At 40.9% G+C, this 16,582-nt stretch overlaps 1 protein-coding gene across 1 annotated transcript in view; it reads left to right on the forward strand.

Annotated features, from left to right (window-relative positions):
- The first annotated feature begins 6,740 nt into the window (after positions 1 to 6,740).
- LOC101854379 (solute carrier family 13 member 2-like) overlaps positions 6,741 to 16,582 on the forward strand; it is an 18,152-nt gene continuing 8,310 nt past the window's right edge. The window contains exons 1-3 of the mRNA XM_013085513.1: positions 6,741 to 6,842; positions 8,700 to 8,849; positions 14,984 to 15,099. Of these exons, the coding sequence (XP_012940967.1) occupies positions 6,741 to 6,842; positions 8,700 to 8,849; positions 14,984 to 15,099 (368 nt within the window). The remainder of the gene's footprint in view (positions 6,843 to 8,699; positions 8,850 to 14,983; positions 15,100 to 16,582) is intronic.

Here is a 16,582-nt window from a genome sequence, read left to right on the forward strand (position 1 = left end):
CGATCCACCTTTTGCGTGGCCTTCCTCTTCCTTTATAGCCTGAGTGCTTGGTATTGTCGGCTTTCGAGGCTGGCTGGTCAGGTGACATGCGTAACAGGTGGCCAAACCAGTTTATCCTCTGTCGTTCTATGTAACGCAGGCAGGACTCAGTGCCGATAGCTGCTCTTACTTCTTCATTTCTCTGCCTGTCTCGTCTTGTGATGTTAAGGGTTTTGCGGAGACATTTCATTTCGCATGCGGTGATTTTGCTTTCATGGGTTTTACTTGAAGTCCAGGTCTGGCACTGATAACATAATGTTGGTATGAATATTGAGGTGATAAGCTGTCTCTTTGTGTCCATAGAGATGTTTGGATGAGATAGGAGGGGTGCGAGCTGGTAGGTGACAGCGTTGGCCTCCCAAAGTCCAACCCTTCGTTCTCGTCGGGGGAGGTGGAAACAGGACAAAGTAGGGGATAGCTGGGTCTGGGTGAAGTAGCCTACGCAGTGACTTTATGTCACTGAGGCGTTACGCTAGCCGTGAAGGCCGACCCCGGTCATCCCGAAACGATGCTGGCTGAAGGGGCTCTGGTGAAACCGTGACTGGCCTTGCAAGCCGGATAATTACTGCTACGAAACAATCAAAGGCTTCTATACACTTCCCCAAAATTATCTTTTAAAACTTCTTTTTTATCGCTTTCTTCAGGACCCGTTTTTTCCTGTTTTACTTTCTGTCATAATATGCATTCTCTTTTCTGCCCATACATGAACTCATGTACTGTCTTACTGTACTGATACGGTCCTCTTATCATCATCATCCAGTGCCTTGCCGACTGGCGTGGGCGATCATGGACCTCACTTCACTCTGTCTTGCGTTGCAGTTGCCGCAATGGTGTTTGTTGTTCTTGCTGCTCCTAGCCATGGTGTCATCTTGTCCAGTTTCTTTTCCCTCTGTCTGCCTCTGCCTCTCTTTCCATCAAACTTTTCTGTTGTTACAATTACAACATTCTCCAATGCTTCTTTCCACCTTGTGTGTCCGAAGAAATTTGCCTGTCACTTTCTTATATTCGTCATAAGCTGTCTTCTACAATTTGCTTCATCCAAGACTTCTTCATTAATTGTTTGTTTTTCTAGCTGTCCATATGATACGTAGCATGCGTCTTATGAACCACAACTCTGTCGCCCCAATAGTTCTTTCCAGCTGTTTATTGATTGTCCATGCTTCGCTCCCGTATAATAGGATTGTCTCGATGTAACTTTTCAGTACTCTTTTTCTTGTTTCCAGTGACAGATTGAAGTTTGGTAATTTCTGTTTCCTTTTGTGGAAGGTTGCTTTTGCTTGGCACGTGCGGCTTTTAATTTCCGTGTGACATCTCCCATCTGATGATAAAATGGTCCCCAATATTTAAAATGGTGTACTTGCTTGAAGGTGGTATCATTGATTTTGATATTACATGTTGGGGTTGGAGTTTTTCTGTTTATCACCATTGTTTCGGTTTTCTTGATGTTTAGGCTTAAGCCCATGTTGTCACTCTCTTGTACGATGACATTTAATAGATTCTGTAGGTGTTCTCTATCTTCTGCTATTAGGACTGTGTCGTCTGCCCATCTTAGATTGTTTATATTATGCCCCCCCCCCCTATCGAAATACCTGGCATTTCTTCTATGTGTCTCATTATTTTTTCACATCCTTGTCTGACTCCTCTTTTAATTAATCTGTATGTATTCGCTGATGTCGTTTTCTATTCTCATTGCAGCAGTTTGGTCCCAGTACATGTTCTTGATAATCCTTAAATCCTTCCCGTCAAAATTGAGGACTTCCACCATGTCGATGATCTTGTCGTGCCTAACTTTGTCCAATGCCTTGGTGTAGTCTGTAAAAAATAAATGAAGATCTTTCTGAACTTCTAGGGCACGTTCTATTGTTCTGATGACATATATGGCACTTCTACCTTAATCTGACCTTTTAAAGAAACGTCTGTGAGTGTGATGTTCGATATTATATTATGCTAACGACGCGTGTACATCAACGAGTCTCACTTTTAGACTCTGTTACACGTAGGCGATGTATTTTTACGCTCTTTCCAGCACAGCAAAATTATTCAAGAAACTCGTCCCCCAATATAGCATCTGTCTCTGACAGGACCAGGCCGATAAGTTTTAGACCAGTATCAGTTCTTTGGCAACCTGTGAAGTTCAACAATTCCCCGATATGTTCTCGTATCACGTTCTCCTGTACTGACACCCAGCCTTATTATAGTATTATACCAACTGAGCTATTGTCGCTCTTCTTTTACATTGTCTACACTGCATCAAATTAGGCTGTACAGCCCCAGAACGGGTGGGAAGCTGGCGGGTGCCACTGGTTTGCCGTACATACTTCTTTTCTTTCCTTTTATTGCTTGTCTGTCTCACTTTTTTGTGTCCACTGCTCCTCTTTATTCAAACAAACTAACCAACAAAATTAAATCCTATAACAGTTCACGTAGAGTCGTACTCGAAATTAATTAATCTTTGAGATACCTCGTCCCGTATTTCCTGCCTGTCTGTAGTCGAGTCTATAGGTGGATGACACATTCTGACCATTGCCGTATTTTGTTTGGTAAAATTTTTAAACTGTGCGTGCAGCTGCATAGATCATATGAAAATGATTCCCGAGGGAAAATAAAATGAAAAGGACAGTTCTGTGAAATCAAAATGAAAAGCATAACTCTGGGACAGCAAAAAAGGATTGCTCCGGGAAAACAAAATGAAAAGAGCAAATTGAAAAGGATAGCTCTGGGGTATGCTCTGGGAAAGCAAAAAGAAAAGGATAGATCTCGGAAAGCAAAATGAAAAGGATAGCTCTTTGACAGCAAAATGAAAAGGATAGTTCTGGGGAAGCAAATTGAAAAGGATTGCTCTGTAACTGCAAAATGAAGAGAATAGCTCTGGAAACGTAAAATGAAAAGGATACCCCTGGAAACGCAAAATAAAAAAGATTTGGAACTCTAAGTGGAAAGGATAGCTCTGGGAAAGCAAAATTGAAAGAGCAAAATAAAAAGGATAGCTCTGGGACATGCTCTGGGAAAGCAAAATAAAAAGGATAGCTCTGGGACATGCTCTGGGAAAGCAAAATAAAAAGGATAGCTCTGGGACATGCTCTGGGAAAGCAAAATGAAAAGGATAGCTCTCGGAAAACAAAATGAAAAGTATAGCTCTTTGAAAGCAAAATGAAAGGATAGCTTTGGGAAAGTAAAATGAAAAGGATAGCTTTGGGAAAGTAAAATGAAAAGGATAGCTTTGGGAAAGTAAAATGAAAAGGATAGCTTTGGGAAAGTAAAATGAAAAGGATAGCTTTGCGAAAGTAAAATGAAAAGGATAGCTTTGGGAAAGTAAAATGAAAAGGATAGCTTTGGGAAAGTAAAATGAAAAGGATAGCTTTGGGAAAGTAACATGAAAAGGTCAGCCCAGTGAAAGCAAAATGAAAATGAAAGCTCTGGGAAAGCAAAATGATGGGTTTTTTGTTTTCACGGTAGTTCACAAAAAGGCTATGGTTTACTTTGTAAAGTTGCAATGGTGGAGGGTAAAGATTCCTGATACAAATTCAGCAGTAAAACCAGTCACACATTTTGAAAACAGTTCTGTACTATCTACACATTTTAGTGCAAAAACTTAAGGTAGGCCTATGAGATTTCTGTTGAGATCACGAGTCAACGATGGGGAGCAAATTCTTCAATGTGCATTTGAAATGTTTCCTTCGGGTCTATCCAAAGTATGAACAATTTTTAAAAAAAAAAAGGATTTGCCTGATCGTTTGGTCGGCATCACATTCAACAAAAAGGTTGGGTTTTTTTCACTCCCTTCAGAATGTATCTAAGTGTCAGGCGTGTGTGTCCAATACATAATTTTGTTTTAAAAAACAACAACAAAAACATCCTCTCTTCTTGAGAGACCCGACGGTTTTTATGGATCAAATTTGGGCATGGCTTGGTGGAGTTTGTTTATTTGTTTACTCCTCTGTCCCTCCAACAGACTGGAGAACTGGAAATGTTGCACTTGACCTTATCTTTAGAGTTTGCTTGTGGGAGGGTGTTCTTTGTTTCTCCCACTCCGGAAGCCGGAAGGATAAGGATTTCTTAGTGAGAAGATCGAACTAATCGTCTTCTCGGATGCCTACAAGGCTAGGTAGCCACATAAACGCAATACGCTTTGCCTGGTTAGTCAAAGATTGAATCTTTAACTGTTGTCCACCTATTTCAGGGTTTGAGAGTGTAAAATTGGTGAGTGAAATAAGGCAAGAGAGGGAATCGGACAGAATTTAAAAGATAAAACCCACAATTTTTAAAAGTTTTTTTAAAAACAGAGTCCAGTGCCATGTCAATGGCAATTACCTAAGGATAATAACATAGAGGCACGGACGGTTGGCGGGTGCTCTGGTGTGGTTTGCTCCTTCTTTCCTATCAAACATCTATCGTCCTTATCTCTCCCCCTTTTTTGAGTTTGTTATTCTCTTGTAACACTTCTAATCTTCGGCACTTATATGACCTTATTGTGTTGCAAGTGCCTTAAAATTCTTACTAAAACTATATTAAAATGGAGGCCTCGAGATGAAGCCCCCTTTGCTGAGTGCTGTTTTTTGGAGGCCTGTGGTGCCTACAGTTTAGTCCGATTTAAAGCCATTGTTGAAGAATCGCTCTGTATCAGGATATTAAGGGATGAGTTTTTTAAAGGCCATTGTGAAGGTTTCTATGTCTGCATGATTTTTTAATATTACATTTTTAAAAAAATTTTTGGTTTTGTTTTTGTTTTTGTTTTTGTAAAGTGTTTTACGGCGCTCGCAACTGCATACGGTCATATGAGCGCGCAGGGCATACCTAATATTTTCATTTGGTAGGAAATTTTGAATTTTGCCCGGGTGGCAGCCGAAGCCTACTCTTAATACTCTTATCTTATCGATTTTAGACCACCAAGGGATCTTTAACGTGCGCAACTTGCACACAGGCCCTCCAAGATTTTTCGCCCTTGTCCGAGAAGGCTAGCTGTAGATCTTTCCTACCAGAATATTAGGGGTGTGGCAGAAAGACAGCTGTAAGGAGGAGCCAAGGAGTAGCAGTAGAAAGGCTGCAGAAAGAGTCAGGAGCCCAGAGGAGGGGGCAAAGGAGGTGAGGGGGCGGGGGCAGAAAGTGGAAATGAAAGCAGACAACAGAACATTGCTAGAGAGCAGGAAAGGAGGTGAAAATAGACAATTTTAGAGAAGAAAATTTTTTGGTCGCTACCCGGATTCGAACCCGGGACTTTTGAATGAGAGGCCAACACCTTAACCCCTAGGCCACGAGAGCCCGGGGGGGCGGGGGGTGGGTATTTGGTCAGATAATGCAGGTTGACATTTTGCCTTGGTGCGGTGTACGGAGGGAGGATTTGTACCTTTTACTCGAAAAGTTTGGGTTGCCAAGGTCCGAAAGGACCCTGACCCCAAGAGGCTTACTAATTTGGATGTTATTTGTTTATTATACCCAGACAAGTTTGAAAACAATGTCTTGGGCTGGATTTTCAAGTGCTAAACTTTATTTCATTGCTCATTCAGTAAAATATTTGTATTATTATTCCTTCTGATTTCGAGGGATGACACATTGACCCCTACCTGAAGGCTCTCCGCTGAAGATGTACAGAAAGCTCCAATTAATGCCAAGCGGAGGCCTTGCTTCTGTATGGAGTCTTGCATCTTTAAAACACAAGGGCTTGCAGATCCGTAGACTTGACAGCTGTAGTCGACCTTGGATCTGACAAGAGAACAGTAAAGATGGAGGAGATGGTTATATTCAAGTCACTGTATCACTTCGCATGAGATACAATTTTTCGTAGTTTAAGCTTTTTTGGCATTTTACATGATTGTCTTTTATTTTAATGAATGTTGTTGGGGGGTTTTTTTTGCCAAAAGTTTATTTTCGAGCGAGGAAACGAGCTTGGTCGCGGTCGCCTGTGGTGAAAGAGTTCGGCTCTTTGACTCTCAAGTGAAATTAAAACTTGCGAGTTCGATTCCCTCATTGGTAGACGATCTAGCGAATATCCCAGACCCTCTGCTGGAAGTGTCAAAGCGACCCACCTCCTAAAAAATCTCAATCGTAAATTTTGTCTTCTGTGACGAACAAGTTTTTGACTGTTCTCCCACTAAATACTATAATTTAGACACTGTAGTTCAAGGAAGTCGGGGAAGGGGTACTTTTGGAAAGAAATCCTTTTCATGGGTGTATTGTAGGCCTATGCTTTAAAAATCTCCAAAGATATTCAGTTCAGAAAAAGATTTAGATTTGGTTCGCCCGTTGTAACTGTGTAATTGTCTAATTTCTAAATAGTCTGATCTAGCTATCGACTCGCCCCTTGACTAATTCGAACAAAAAGGGCAAGCATGACCATGCATGCCATCGTTCGACCCAGAAATGTATTCTCAGCACACAGACAAAGCAAGCCAATTATCATCGTCTGCACTGAACACCCACTCAATTAGGATGTGTGTAAGGTCTGAAGTCACTTTGATTGTCTTCTTTGTTTACACTTGTAGCGTTTCATCAAGGTGTTTTCCCAGTGGCTTTTATTGTCGTTGGTAAATACCGTATATACAGAATCCACACAATTACTTTAATAGCTTACAGGTATTTTTTCTTAAATTAAAGTGTAATAATCTTTTCTCACAACAGAATGAAAGCTTGACTTCGATAAGCTACCGTGTTGATTTTGTCAGACCTATAGCCTTTGTGAGTGAAAATTTGTACACGTTAGGAAAATGATGTCCTGGCTGCGAGACTTGGCTCTGATATGGAGGACTCTGGTTATTGTGGTTGTGCCCTTGGCAGCCCTGCCAGTTCTTCTGACTGATGGGTCGAAGGTGAGTAAAATTTGAACGTATCTGTCAGTCGTTTTATGACTGACAAGCCACAAGAGTAGGGTTTATTAAAGAACTCTTGAAAATGCTCCTCCCACCCCCCCCCCCCCCCTTTTTTTCATCCAAGAAAATGGGAAAAGCTATAGAAACAAGTAAATGAATTTATAGTTAGATGAATAAAGAAAAACATTTTGAGAACATTTCTCCCTTTTTAGCAACAACTGTCACAGTTCGCGACCTCAATTATTGGCTCGTAGCTTCAAATATCACTTTTCTTTCCAGCACATATGCTTAGTCCGTACAACTCATTGCTTTTCTCTTCAACAGAGAATGATTTTTATGCAAGCGCTATCGATTTTAGTCTTTAATTTTACTTCCCTTCTTCAATCTCCAAACGACCCTCTCCTACCTTTTGCCCATTCCCTCCCCCCCCCCCCCCCCAAAAAAACACCAAAAAACCCCAAAAAAACAACAACAACAGAAAAACAAAAACAAATAAACAAACACACACACACACACAAACACAACACCAAACGATTCTCATGACCTTCTTGCTACTTGAGACAGATTGCTCCCAATTCTCCGTGCCTACACCTTTTTGGAGCCCTTTTTATCTGATTGTGTGAGTTTTTAAAAGACCCCTAATACATGTAGTACTAATACACGATTTTTTCTTACAAAAACCCGTTAGCAGTTTTAACTATTTGTTTAGTATAGATTTAAAAGCTTTTCACCACTGATACGGGGCGTCCAATTTCAAATTCCACCTCAGATCTATATGGACTGGGCCTTGAAAACTTCACAAACACATCAGGATTCGAACAAAGGTCATTTGTGCCATAGTCCAGCACAAGGTCACAATCAAAAGCACTACAGGCACATCCTGGTACTAACACGCTATAAACAGAGACAGCAGTCAAAACAGTGCTCTTATACAAAGGGTCAGTTCCGTTAAAACTCTTTAAAAATTAAATTTATAGAACTCATCTGAACAAGAGTTGGAAGCAGCATCAGCTATTTACCTCACCATATCCCCTCCCCTTCCCCTAAAAGCCCAACTGCTGTCGAACCTTCTCAAGGCGACCATCCCGGTTGAGGAGGAAAGTGGTCATTTTATATAGGTGGTCCTTTTTGACAGCGTAATCCTAATATTGTAGAAAACACACAAGGGGGAGGGGGGAGTGGGAAGTGGACGTTTGTACAGATGAGTGTCTAGGACAGGTGGTCGTTAGAACAGGTTCAATTGTATTTTTACCTCCTAATATCTCCTTTGGAAAGGCCACGTAAGACCTGGAGAAGGGTCACAGAATTAAACGATCTATAGAAAAGTGGGAAGACATGGAATGATATCAAGAGGCTGGTCCAGGACAGGGAAAGGTGCCCTGGTAAGAGTTTGTTCGTGGTCCATACCCAGATCCAGGGGGACAAAAGAAATGCTGCTGCTGCTACTGCTGCTGCTGCTGCTGCTGCTGCTGATGATGATGATGATGATAATGATGATGATGATGATGATGATGATGATGATGAGGATGATGATTATGATAATGATGATGATGATGATGATGCCCCTTCTAACCCACCCCGCCACCACACACACACACACACACACACACACACACACACACACACACACACACACACACACACACACACACACACACACACACATATATATATATATATATATATATATATATATATATATATATATATATATATATATATACACACTCCCACACATACACACACAGACAGACACACACACAGACACACACACACACACACACACACACACACACACACACACAGGATCCTGGAACCCTCTGTGCGTCTGTCTGTATAATAACGTTCTGCATGTAGGAGATGTCCTGCCTGTATGGCGTGATCCTGGTGGCTGTGTTCTGGATGACCGAGGTTATGCCCCTGCCCGTGACCGCTCTCTGCCCAGTGGTCATCTTCTCCCTCCTCGGCGTGCTCCCTGCCCGCCAGATCGCTCCCAACTACGTCAAGGTCAGAGGTTATCCATACACGGGTACATGTGTCCGGCGTCTGTGGTGTAACGGTTAGGTGGTTCGCCGTCACACGCAGAAGACCCGAGTTCGTTTCCCATGTGAGGAGTATAAAAAATATTATTTATCTTATGCCTCGGTTTTAATCTTGGAACATTACATCATTCTCAACTCGGGCAGGCCCTGCCTTCAAAATTGAAGCCCACCTTTTAAATCTTAATAATCTTAGTGTGACAATTTAGGAAGTAAAGAGACCTAAACAATCGATACTTGCGGTCAGTGACGTTTACCATCTGTTTCCTGTTAATGAGGTCAACCGTTGGGAACCTGCGCGTTATTGATCCGGTCTGCCACACAAACGGTTTTATGTTAGGGTTTATCAGCTATCACCTCAAGGTTGTCGAGGTACTGAAGTAACACAATGATGGTTCCCTCAATGGTCAAGTTGACCCGAACCTTGCATGTCTCCGTGATGCAACGCCAGTTAATATGAGAGCTTAGGTCTTCTGCCAGCGACGACGAAGCGCCTATCATTACACCACATTCCTGAGAATGACATAACCATAAATAAATAGATACAAAATAAATAAATGTAAGTAAATAATCTACAGATGAATCAATAAATAGATAGATTGAAAATGATAGATAAATAAATACATACGTACATTAAAAAAACAGACGAACAAACAAACAAACGAAATTACATAAATAAATAAATACATAAATCTTTAAACGAATAAATAGATAAATGAATAAATAGATAAATAAATTGCAACAGATGTCGTCCACGTATCTGTTGCACTGAACCCCCAAAATCTAGCTGTCACTGGTAAAATTGAAGACAGATGAGGCAGGGATAGGCCCAGTGCAACCTACTTGGGAACCTAACCAAATGGGTATCAGGGAAAGATCAGGAAAACGTAGCATCCGGCAAAGGAATGAATGGAGAACCATAATCGCCGATGTCTGTCGAATATCTGGCACTGAATGATGAACCCCCCAAAGGAACAGACAAAAGGTAAAGATAAAAGTCACTTAATTGCGGTGAGTCATATCTGAAGAATTCTCCACACTTTGAGGGATCAAAACCAAAGACCAAATTGATGGAAATGTTTAATGTGGCTACTTTGAGCAACTTACCAGAAAGGAATAGGGTAATGATTTATCTCTATTCTGGCTTGCACTCACGACTAAATAGTTGGATATTACGGTCATTTGATACATTAATTAATGCAGAGGGTGCACTTTGGCATATTGATCGCATACTAGTTTGTTGATATATCTATCTCACCCCCCCCCCCTTCCCGGTTCCCGTTCCCCTCTCTCTCTCTCCCCTTCTTTTTACTCTTCTCTTCTCTCCTCTTCTCTTCTTTATGTCTGTATGTCCGTCTGTCTGTCTGTCTGTCTGTCTGTCTGTCTGTCTGTCTGTCTGTCTCTTTCTCTCTCTCTCTCTCTCTCTCTCTCTCTCTCTCTCTCTCTCTCTCTCTCTCTCTCTCTCTCTCCCTCCCTCCCTCTCTCTCTCTCTCTATATATATATATTATATATATGTATATATATATATATATATATATATATATATATATATATATATATATATATATATATATATATAAATAATATGTCTCACACACACACACACACACAAATAATATGTCTCACACACACACACACACACACACACACACACACACACACACACACACACACACACACACACGCACGCACACACACACACACACACACACACACACACACACATTCCATTTCTAAGTACCTCTGGATTTCGGTGGAGTAAGTAAGTTTATTCCGTGTTTGGCTATTGGCCCACATCACTACTATATAACACTCAGTTTATTAATTAAGTAAAGTTCCCATAATGAAAAGTTCAGGTTGTACACTTATCTTTAACCATGGGTCATTGCATATTTCTGTCTCTGGGCTGAGTCAGGCTCGGAGGAATTAACAATTTCCTTTGCTGGTCAAAATTTGGAGAGTAGAAAATAAAGTGAAATTCATCTTTAATTTGATAAGTAACACCTCTCTAAGTCTAAGGCTATGCGTTTTTAACAAGGCTATGGCTCTTCTGTTGTAATACCGTAGGAGGTTGATGATATACTAAGCTGTTTCTTGAAACGGAAGGGTAAGAGAGAATGTTTCGTCTATGTTCTTCACAGAATGATCAACACGCTTACTTTTTACTTCACTGATAAATAGTATTTTCGGTAGAGAGGCCCTATTGAAAATGTTACATCTTTTTGGTATAAAATCATACTAGCAGCCCATGCATACTATTTATCAGGTTTTCGCAAAATTAAAGTTGTGAGATTTGGTAAGGGGTCAAGATGATAACCCCTTTTGTGTTTTGTTTGTGGACATCTCTCCCCTTATTTGACACAAGGATTGCCTTTGAAATTGGGACTGTGAAACTTTGTTAGGGGCAATAACTAGTAATAATGAGTCCTGGGGGCCGCAACGATAGATTTGTATTATTATGTCCTCGATCGTGCACTCTGGCGCAATTTCGGTTCACTATGGCGCGCACCATTTGGCTCTATTTGGATCAAAATGTAGGACAGTAGGGTAAACATGCCGTGCGCACGCGACTAAAGCGAGCCTGGTGTTTTGCCCTTTATTTGGATAACCATGGTGCGCCGGCTTTGAAGTGAACTCTTTACAGAGAGCAAAGAGCGGAGGCCATGACAGTTCACGGTCTAGGATATCAAAACCCAAGTCTATGTCCGCAACGAATTGACATTCGAAAAAGCTGGCTCAGAGACATAGCACGCTTGCACGAAATGATTTCCTCAATTCGTCACAAGAAGAGAACTGGTCACGACCATCACTTAAGGGGGCTTTACATGTTCAGTTAAAAACTGACATCTTGCTACCTTAGAAATGCAAAGTCCTATCTGATATTTTTGGCCATTTTGAGTTACTAAGACCATGACGCCAGCAACCAAATTTTCCTTATTTTCTATCAAAATTGTAAGATTATTCGGAGTCGTTTTCAAGACATTCAGAATATTGCATTCTAAAAAGCTTGACACCTTGTGAAACTAAAATTTTACCGTCAAATGTCTTTCTCAAAAGTTGGGACTGAGCATATCAAACTTTGTAATTCTAGAGTAGTGATTTGTCGGTCCTGTTTGCGATAAGAAAATAATAAGTGTTACTATCTTGGTAAAAAATAAATCCTTTATTATTATTTTATTTTCTGATCTTCAAAATCAAGCAAGAAAAATAATGGTCCGCGAGTCATATGGTTAATTTTGGTACCCTGGTACTACTTTTTCGGTTGTAAGTAGATTTTGTTAAGTTTATGATAAAGAATGTTATCACCTGCGGGCAGCATACAGGCTAGCGGCGGACGCACAAAAATCAAGTTGTCTGACTTTTTCTTTCTTACTTTCTTTTTTTTTTGGTGGCGGCCAGCCGGCGGGACAGTCTGCCATGATTGAGGCCCATTGAAAATAACAGTTTTTGTTTCTAAGCTTATTAAAAACTACCCATTATCATAAAAAATATAAAATTCGGAGCCAGCGGAACGAAATTTCAAACAAGACTCGCGACTGACTTTTTTTTTTCTTGCTGAATTTTGAAGATCACAAAAAATGAAGTACATGGTGATAAAAAACAACAACAACAACTGTACAACTTTTTAATGAATATCTCGTGCAAAAATTGTTATAAAAGTGTGTAATTTGGAACATGCATAATTCAATCAAAAGGAATTTGTTCGACATCAAATCCACAAAGAAGAAACTTGTTTTGAAAACGAAAACGATTTACAGAAAAAAGCACTGAAAAACGCAAAGTTCACCAATTTTTTTAAATCTTGTGAAGGAAGTCGTGAAAAGATTCGTTGTTTTTTTTTTCTCTTTGACTCTTAATTTTCCATCCCTGTGACATTCAAGCAATATTTAATTTCTTTTACAGAGTTTAAAAAACCTAATGATTTCATTTTGAAATTCCTAGAAGCAGTAGTCTACATGCCCTCCTTTGGATTCGACACATTTTTTTAAACACGTCGTTCGAAATGTTCAATGGCGCCTAAACACAAGGACCTTCTAAACCATGAGGGTTTAAAGCCACGCACACTGTATGTTCAGTATGAAGTGGCTTCTAGAGACAATAGAGTGGGGTGCCCAAAAGACAGCATTTTTGGAGTTAACATATCCCGCAGGATGAAAATGGGCTTTGCACTAAACCAAATGTCATCGAGGAAATCAAGACCATCAAGGAACCATGAACACATTGCCATGCTGTGATCCTTGTCATCTCGACCTTACGAAGACGGAAATGGTACTTTTGTAGGTTAAGATCTGCCATGAGACTGTTGAGGTGTAAGAAAGTCCAAGCTGCTGGTCGTCTACGGACAGACGTCTCATAAGACTCGACTATTGAAATCTGTACCCTGGTGACGTTTAAAGGGCTGTGCATGGTGCGTGTTCAATCTGAAGTGGTCATTTTTAAAGGAAATTTTTAGTTCTGATTCGCTATAGATCCAAACTGACGGAACTTCTCTACTCATGACGCCAAAGGTCTTGAGGAGACCTAAGCATTCTCATCATGCCGTGCGCAGAACTTAGGAAAGGTCAGAGATGGTGAGTTTGAGGAGAGGTAATGTTCAAAGCAAAATCCCCTCTGCTCTTTACTAAACGTAACCATGATGTCAGCAGGCAAACGAAATTTGGGGAAAATAATATCCACAGACTTCTGTAGACTTGTTAGACTACTGTATCTTGCAATATGGCACGATTGTTGCAACTTTAAGTAGTAGGCCCAATGCGAACTGGTGCGTCATGCTATGAAAATGGCGACAATGTTGAAAATGGGTTGTTTTTTTAATGCGCCATATAGAGCAAAACATTACAATGGACTGATCTAAAATGGATATGAGAAAAATTCCTTTTGGCTTCCAAATGTTATGTTCAAATCTGAAACGCAAAACTTCAGTATGGAGAAAGATATTTGCAAAACAAGTAGTACAGTTGTTTTGGGTTGCTTTTTGGCTCACCCTGCTTTCATCGTGTATTATTTTCTTATCGCAAAGAGGACTGGCAACGGCGAAGACAGCTAACGGTCAGTTTTAATGGAACGTATAATACTCCCTTGAGAAATTCGTCAACATTCATAGACGTGCCGCCCCAACTGTGTACAACACAGCACAATGGTACAGTTGTCAGCTACACGTCTGCGGACACTTGTGCGTCCCTGTGCCCAAGTGGAAAGTGGACTCGGTCACGGCGGCATGTCAAGCAATGTCAAGTGACCATGGCTTCTGGACACTGTGGTCACTGACGTGTCCTTGAGTGAGGAAATCCCAGTGTGACCTCAGCTGAAAAACAGGGCACTGTACTGAGGCGACTAGCTGACAATCGTGTGTTTGTTTGTTTGAGTGCGTTGTTCTGTGTGTCCTCGTGTGTGTGTGTGTGTGTGTGTGTGTGTGTGTGTGTGTGTGTGTGTGTGTGTGTGTGTGTGTGTGTGTGTGTGTGTGTGTGTGTGTGTGTCACGCCATTTGTTAGAATCTGATTTGTATTTGCTGCCAACTGGGTTGTACTTTTTAGTAACAGCAAGAAAGAGTAGAATTTGGAAAAAAATTATGTATTATGGCTAAATTTCGACGATATGAAAATTTACAGTGATAATAACATAGTTCCATTTTGTTTCCGGCTACCTGCAGTCGGGAAATTCTCTGATAATTAAGAGTGTCAGGTCTTTTTGTCAGTCATGAATAATTATATAAGACTAAAGAGCGAAAATATGTACAGCTAGACTGGGATATTAAGCAACGGAACGTTTTGTCTCACAGGCATTTCCTCCCCAAAAAATATATTCATAACTTACACTCATTGTCTTTTACCCAGTGCACATTGTTGATTGAATCTTTTTTATTCAGCCGGCCCCTGCCTGGTTTACCTTCATAGAGGGGCGAAAGCTACCATTTCATACGATACGACCCTTAAAGCCTTTTTATGGAAAAAGCTCTATATAAATTTACACTGTATATCTAAAGGCGAAAATGGAAAATCATGACCAATGTCATCATCATACGTACTCTCGAGTTGAAAGTCTTTGTTTTGTGAAAAAATTTATCGTTTATTCAACTATAATGTACATGTTTTTGTGTCCAGGACGCCTCTATCTTCAGTCTGTCGTGTCTGACCTTTGCCCTCTGTGTGGAGAAATGGAATCTGCACAGGCGTATTGCATTGAACACGATGTTGTTGATGGGCTCCAGCCCTAAATGGTGAGAAGAAAACATTACCCTTTACCAGTGCTGGCCAAATTATATATATACTAGCGAGCAAACGAAACGCAAAAAACTATTTTGACCATAGCTAAATAACCATTAATGGTAGAAGACTAAAGTTTACACCATTGGTAGTATATCATATCCTCTTTGGGAATCAAAAGTCGCCCGTCTTGCTTGTCACCGGCAACTAGAGTTATTGCCCCTTAATTGAAGCATGGGGAAAAAGCCACGTGGTGCTTTCGAAACACAGTCTAAATCAGTGAAAAAAGGTGAAAAGTATTTTCCTGAGCTCGGCTATGAAAGCCGTGTAAAAAAATCGGTTAGGTCGAATCGCCTGCAATTGCTACGACAATGTCACGTATAAGGGTTATACAGCAAGAAATAGCAATGTATCCCGTTTGGAGGGTGGAGAAAGAGGCTAATTGTGGTTGCCAATCATTTTGGTGTTCACATCTCGACTATCCACAGACTCATAATCCATTTTCAAGTCATAAATTCTACGTGGGGCCGAAAAAGACAAGGTCAACCCAGAGTGACCGATGCACGTGCATACAAATATGTTGTCCGGACGTATCGTTCAAATCGACTTCAGACAGCTACAAAAACTTCATATTTCATAAGGGGCACCCACAGAAGAGCCATAAGTCGACACACAGTAAACCGACGATTACGTCAGAAAGGCCTTAGACGTCCTCGACCCTACCATGGTCCAGTCTTGACCGCACACCATCGCCAAGAGCATTTCAACTGGGCCCAGCACCATGTCAACAGTCGTCTGAGAGACCGGTCTTTGGTTCTCATTTTCGAACGAATGCCTGTTCTCCATAGATACAATAAACCGGGACCTCAGAGTTTATCAAAAGGAAGTCGAACCTTATTGCGACAATTCTATCTTAGAAAGGAATCGCTGGGAAGGGCATTGCGTCATGATCTGGGGTGGAATCATGTGGAACCACAAAAAAGGACCAATGACCCTCCAAAATCAAGGCCAAGGTCGAGGTCAAGGTATCCATGCTGCCCGTTGCATTGCAGAAGTTCAAAGGCCCCTCTAAATAGTCAAAATTTTAACTTCCGTTTCCAGCCAGATAATGCTTGTGCACACACTCCCCGTGTTACTCAGGATTTCTTCCAACACCATGGCATCCCTCTGCAGCCTCACCATGCCCCTAGCATGAATTAAAACCAAATTAAGTGTTTTTGGACGAAATTAAAGAAGCACCGAGCGGAGACAAAAGGCCGAGAACCACGCAGGAACTGGATGTGGCCATCCAAGAGATATGGAGGCAGATCCCGCTACACTTTACTAACAACCTAGTGACTTCCTTGTATTGGAGATCTACTACAGTTATCTCATCTAATTGTTGCCAAAACCACTACTGGGCATTTTGAAGTTGAAAATATATTCCGCGAAAACTTCCGTGAAATATTCAGAGTGATGCCCTACGTATCCTTTCATTATGCAAGAAAACAATTTGGG

This window comes from Aplysia californica, unplaced genomic scaffold (genome assembly GCF_000002075.1).
Source record: "Aplysia californica isolate F4 #8 unplaced genomic scaffold, AplCal3.0 scaffold00015, whole genome shotgun sequence".
Lineage (NCBI taxonomy): Eukaryota > Metazoa > Mollusca > Gastropoda > Aplysiida > Aplysiidae > Aplysia > Aplysia californica.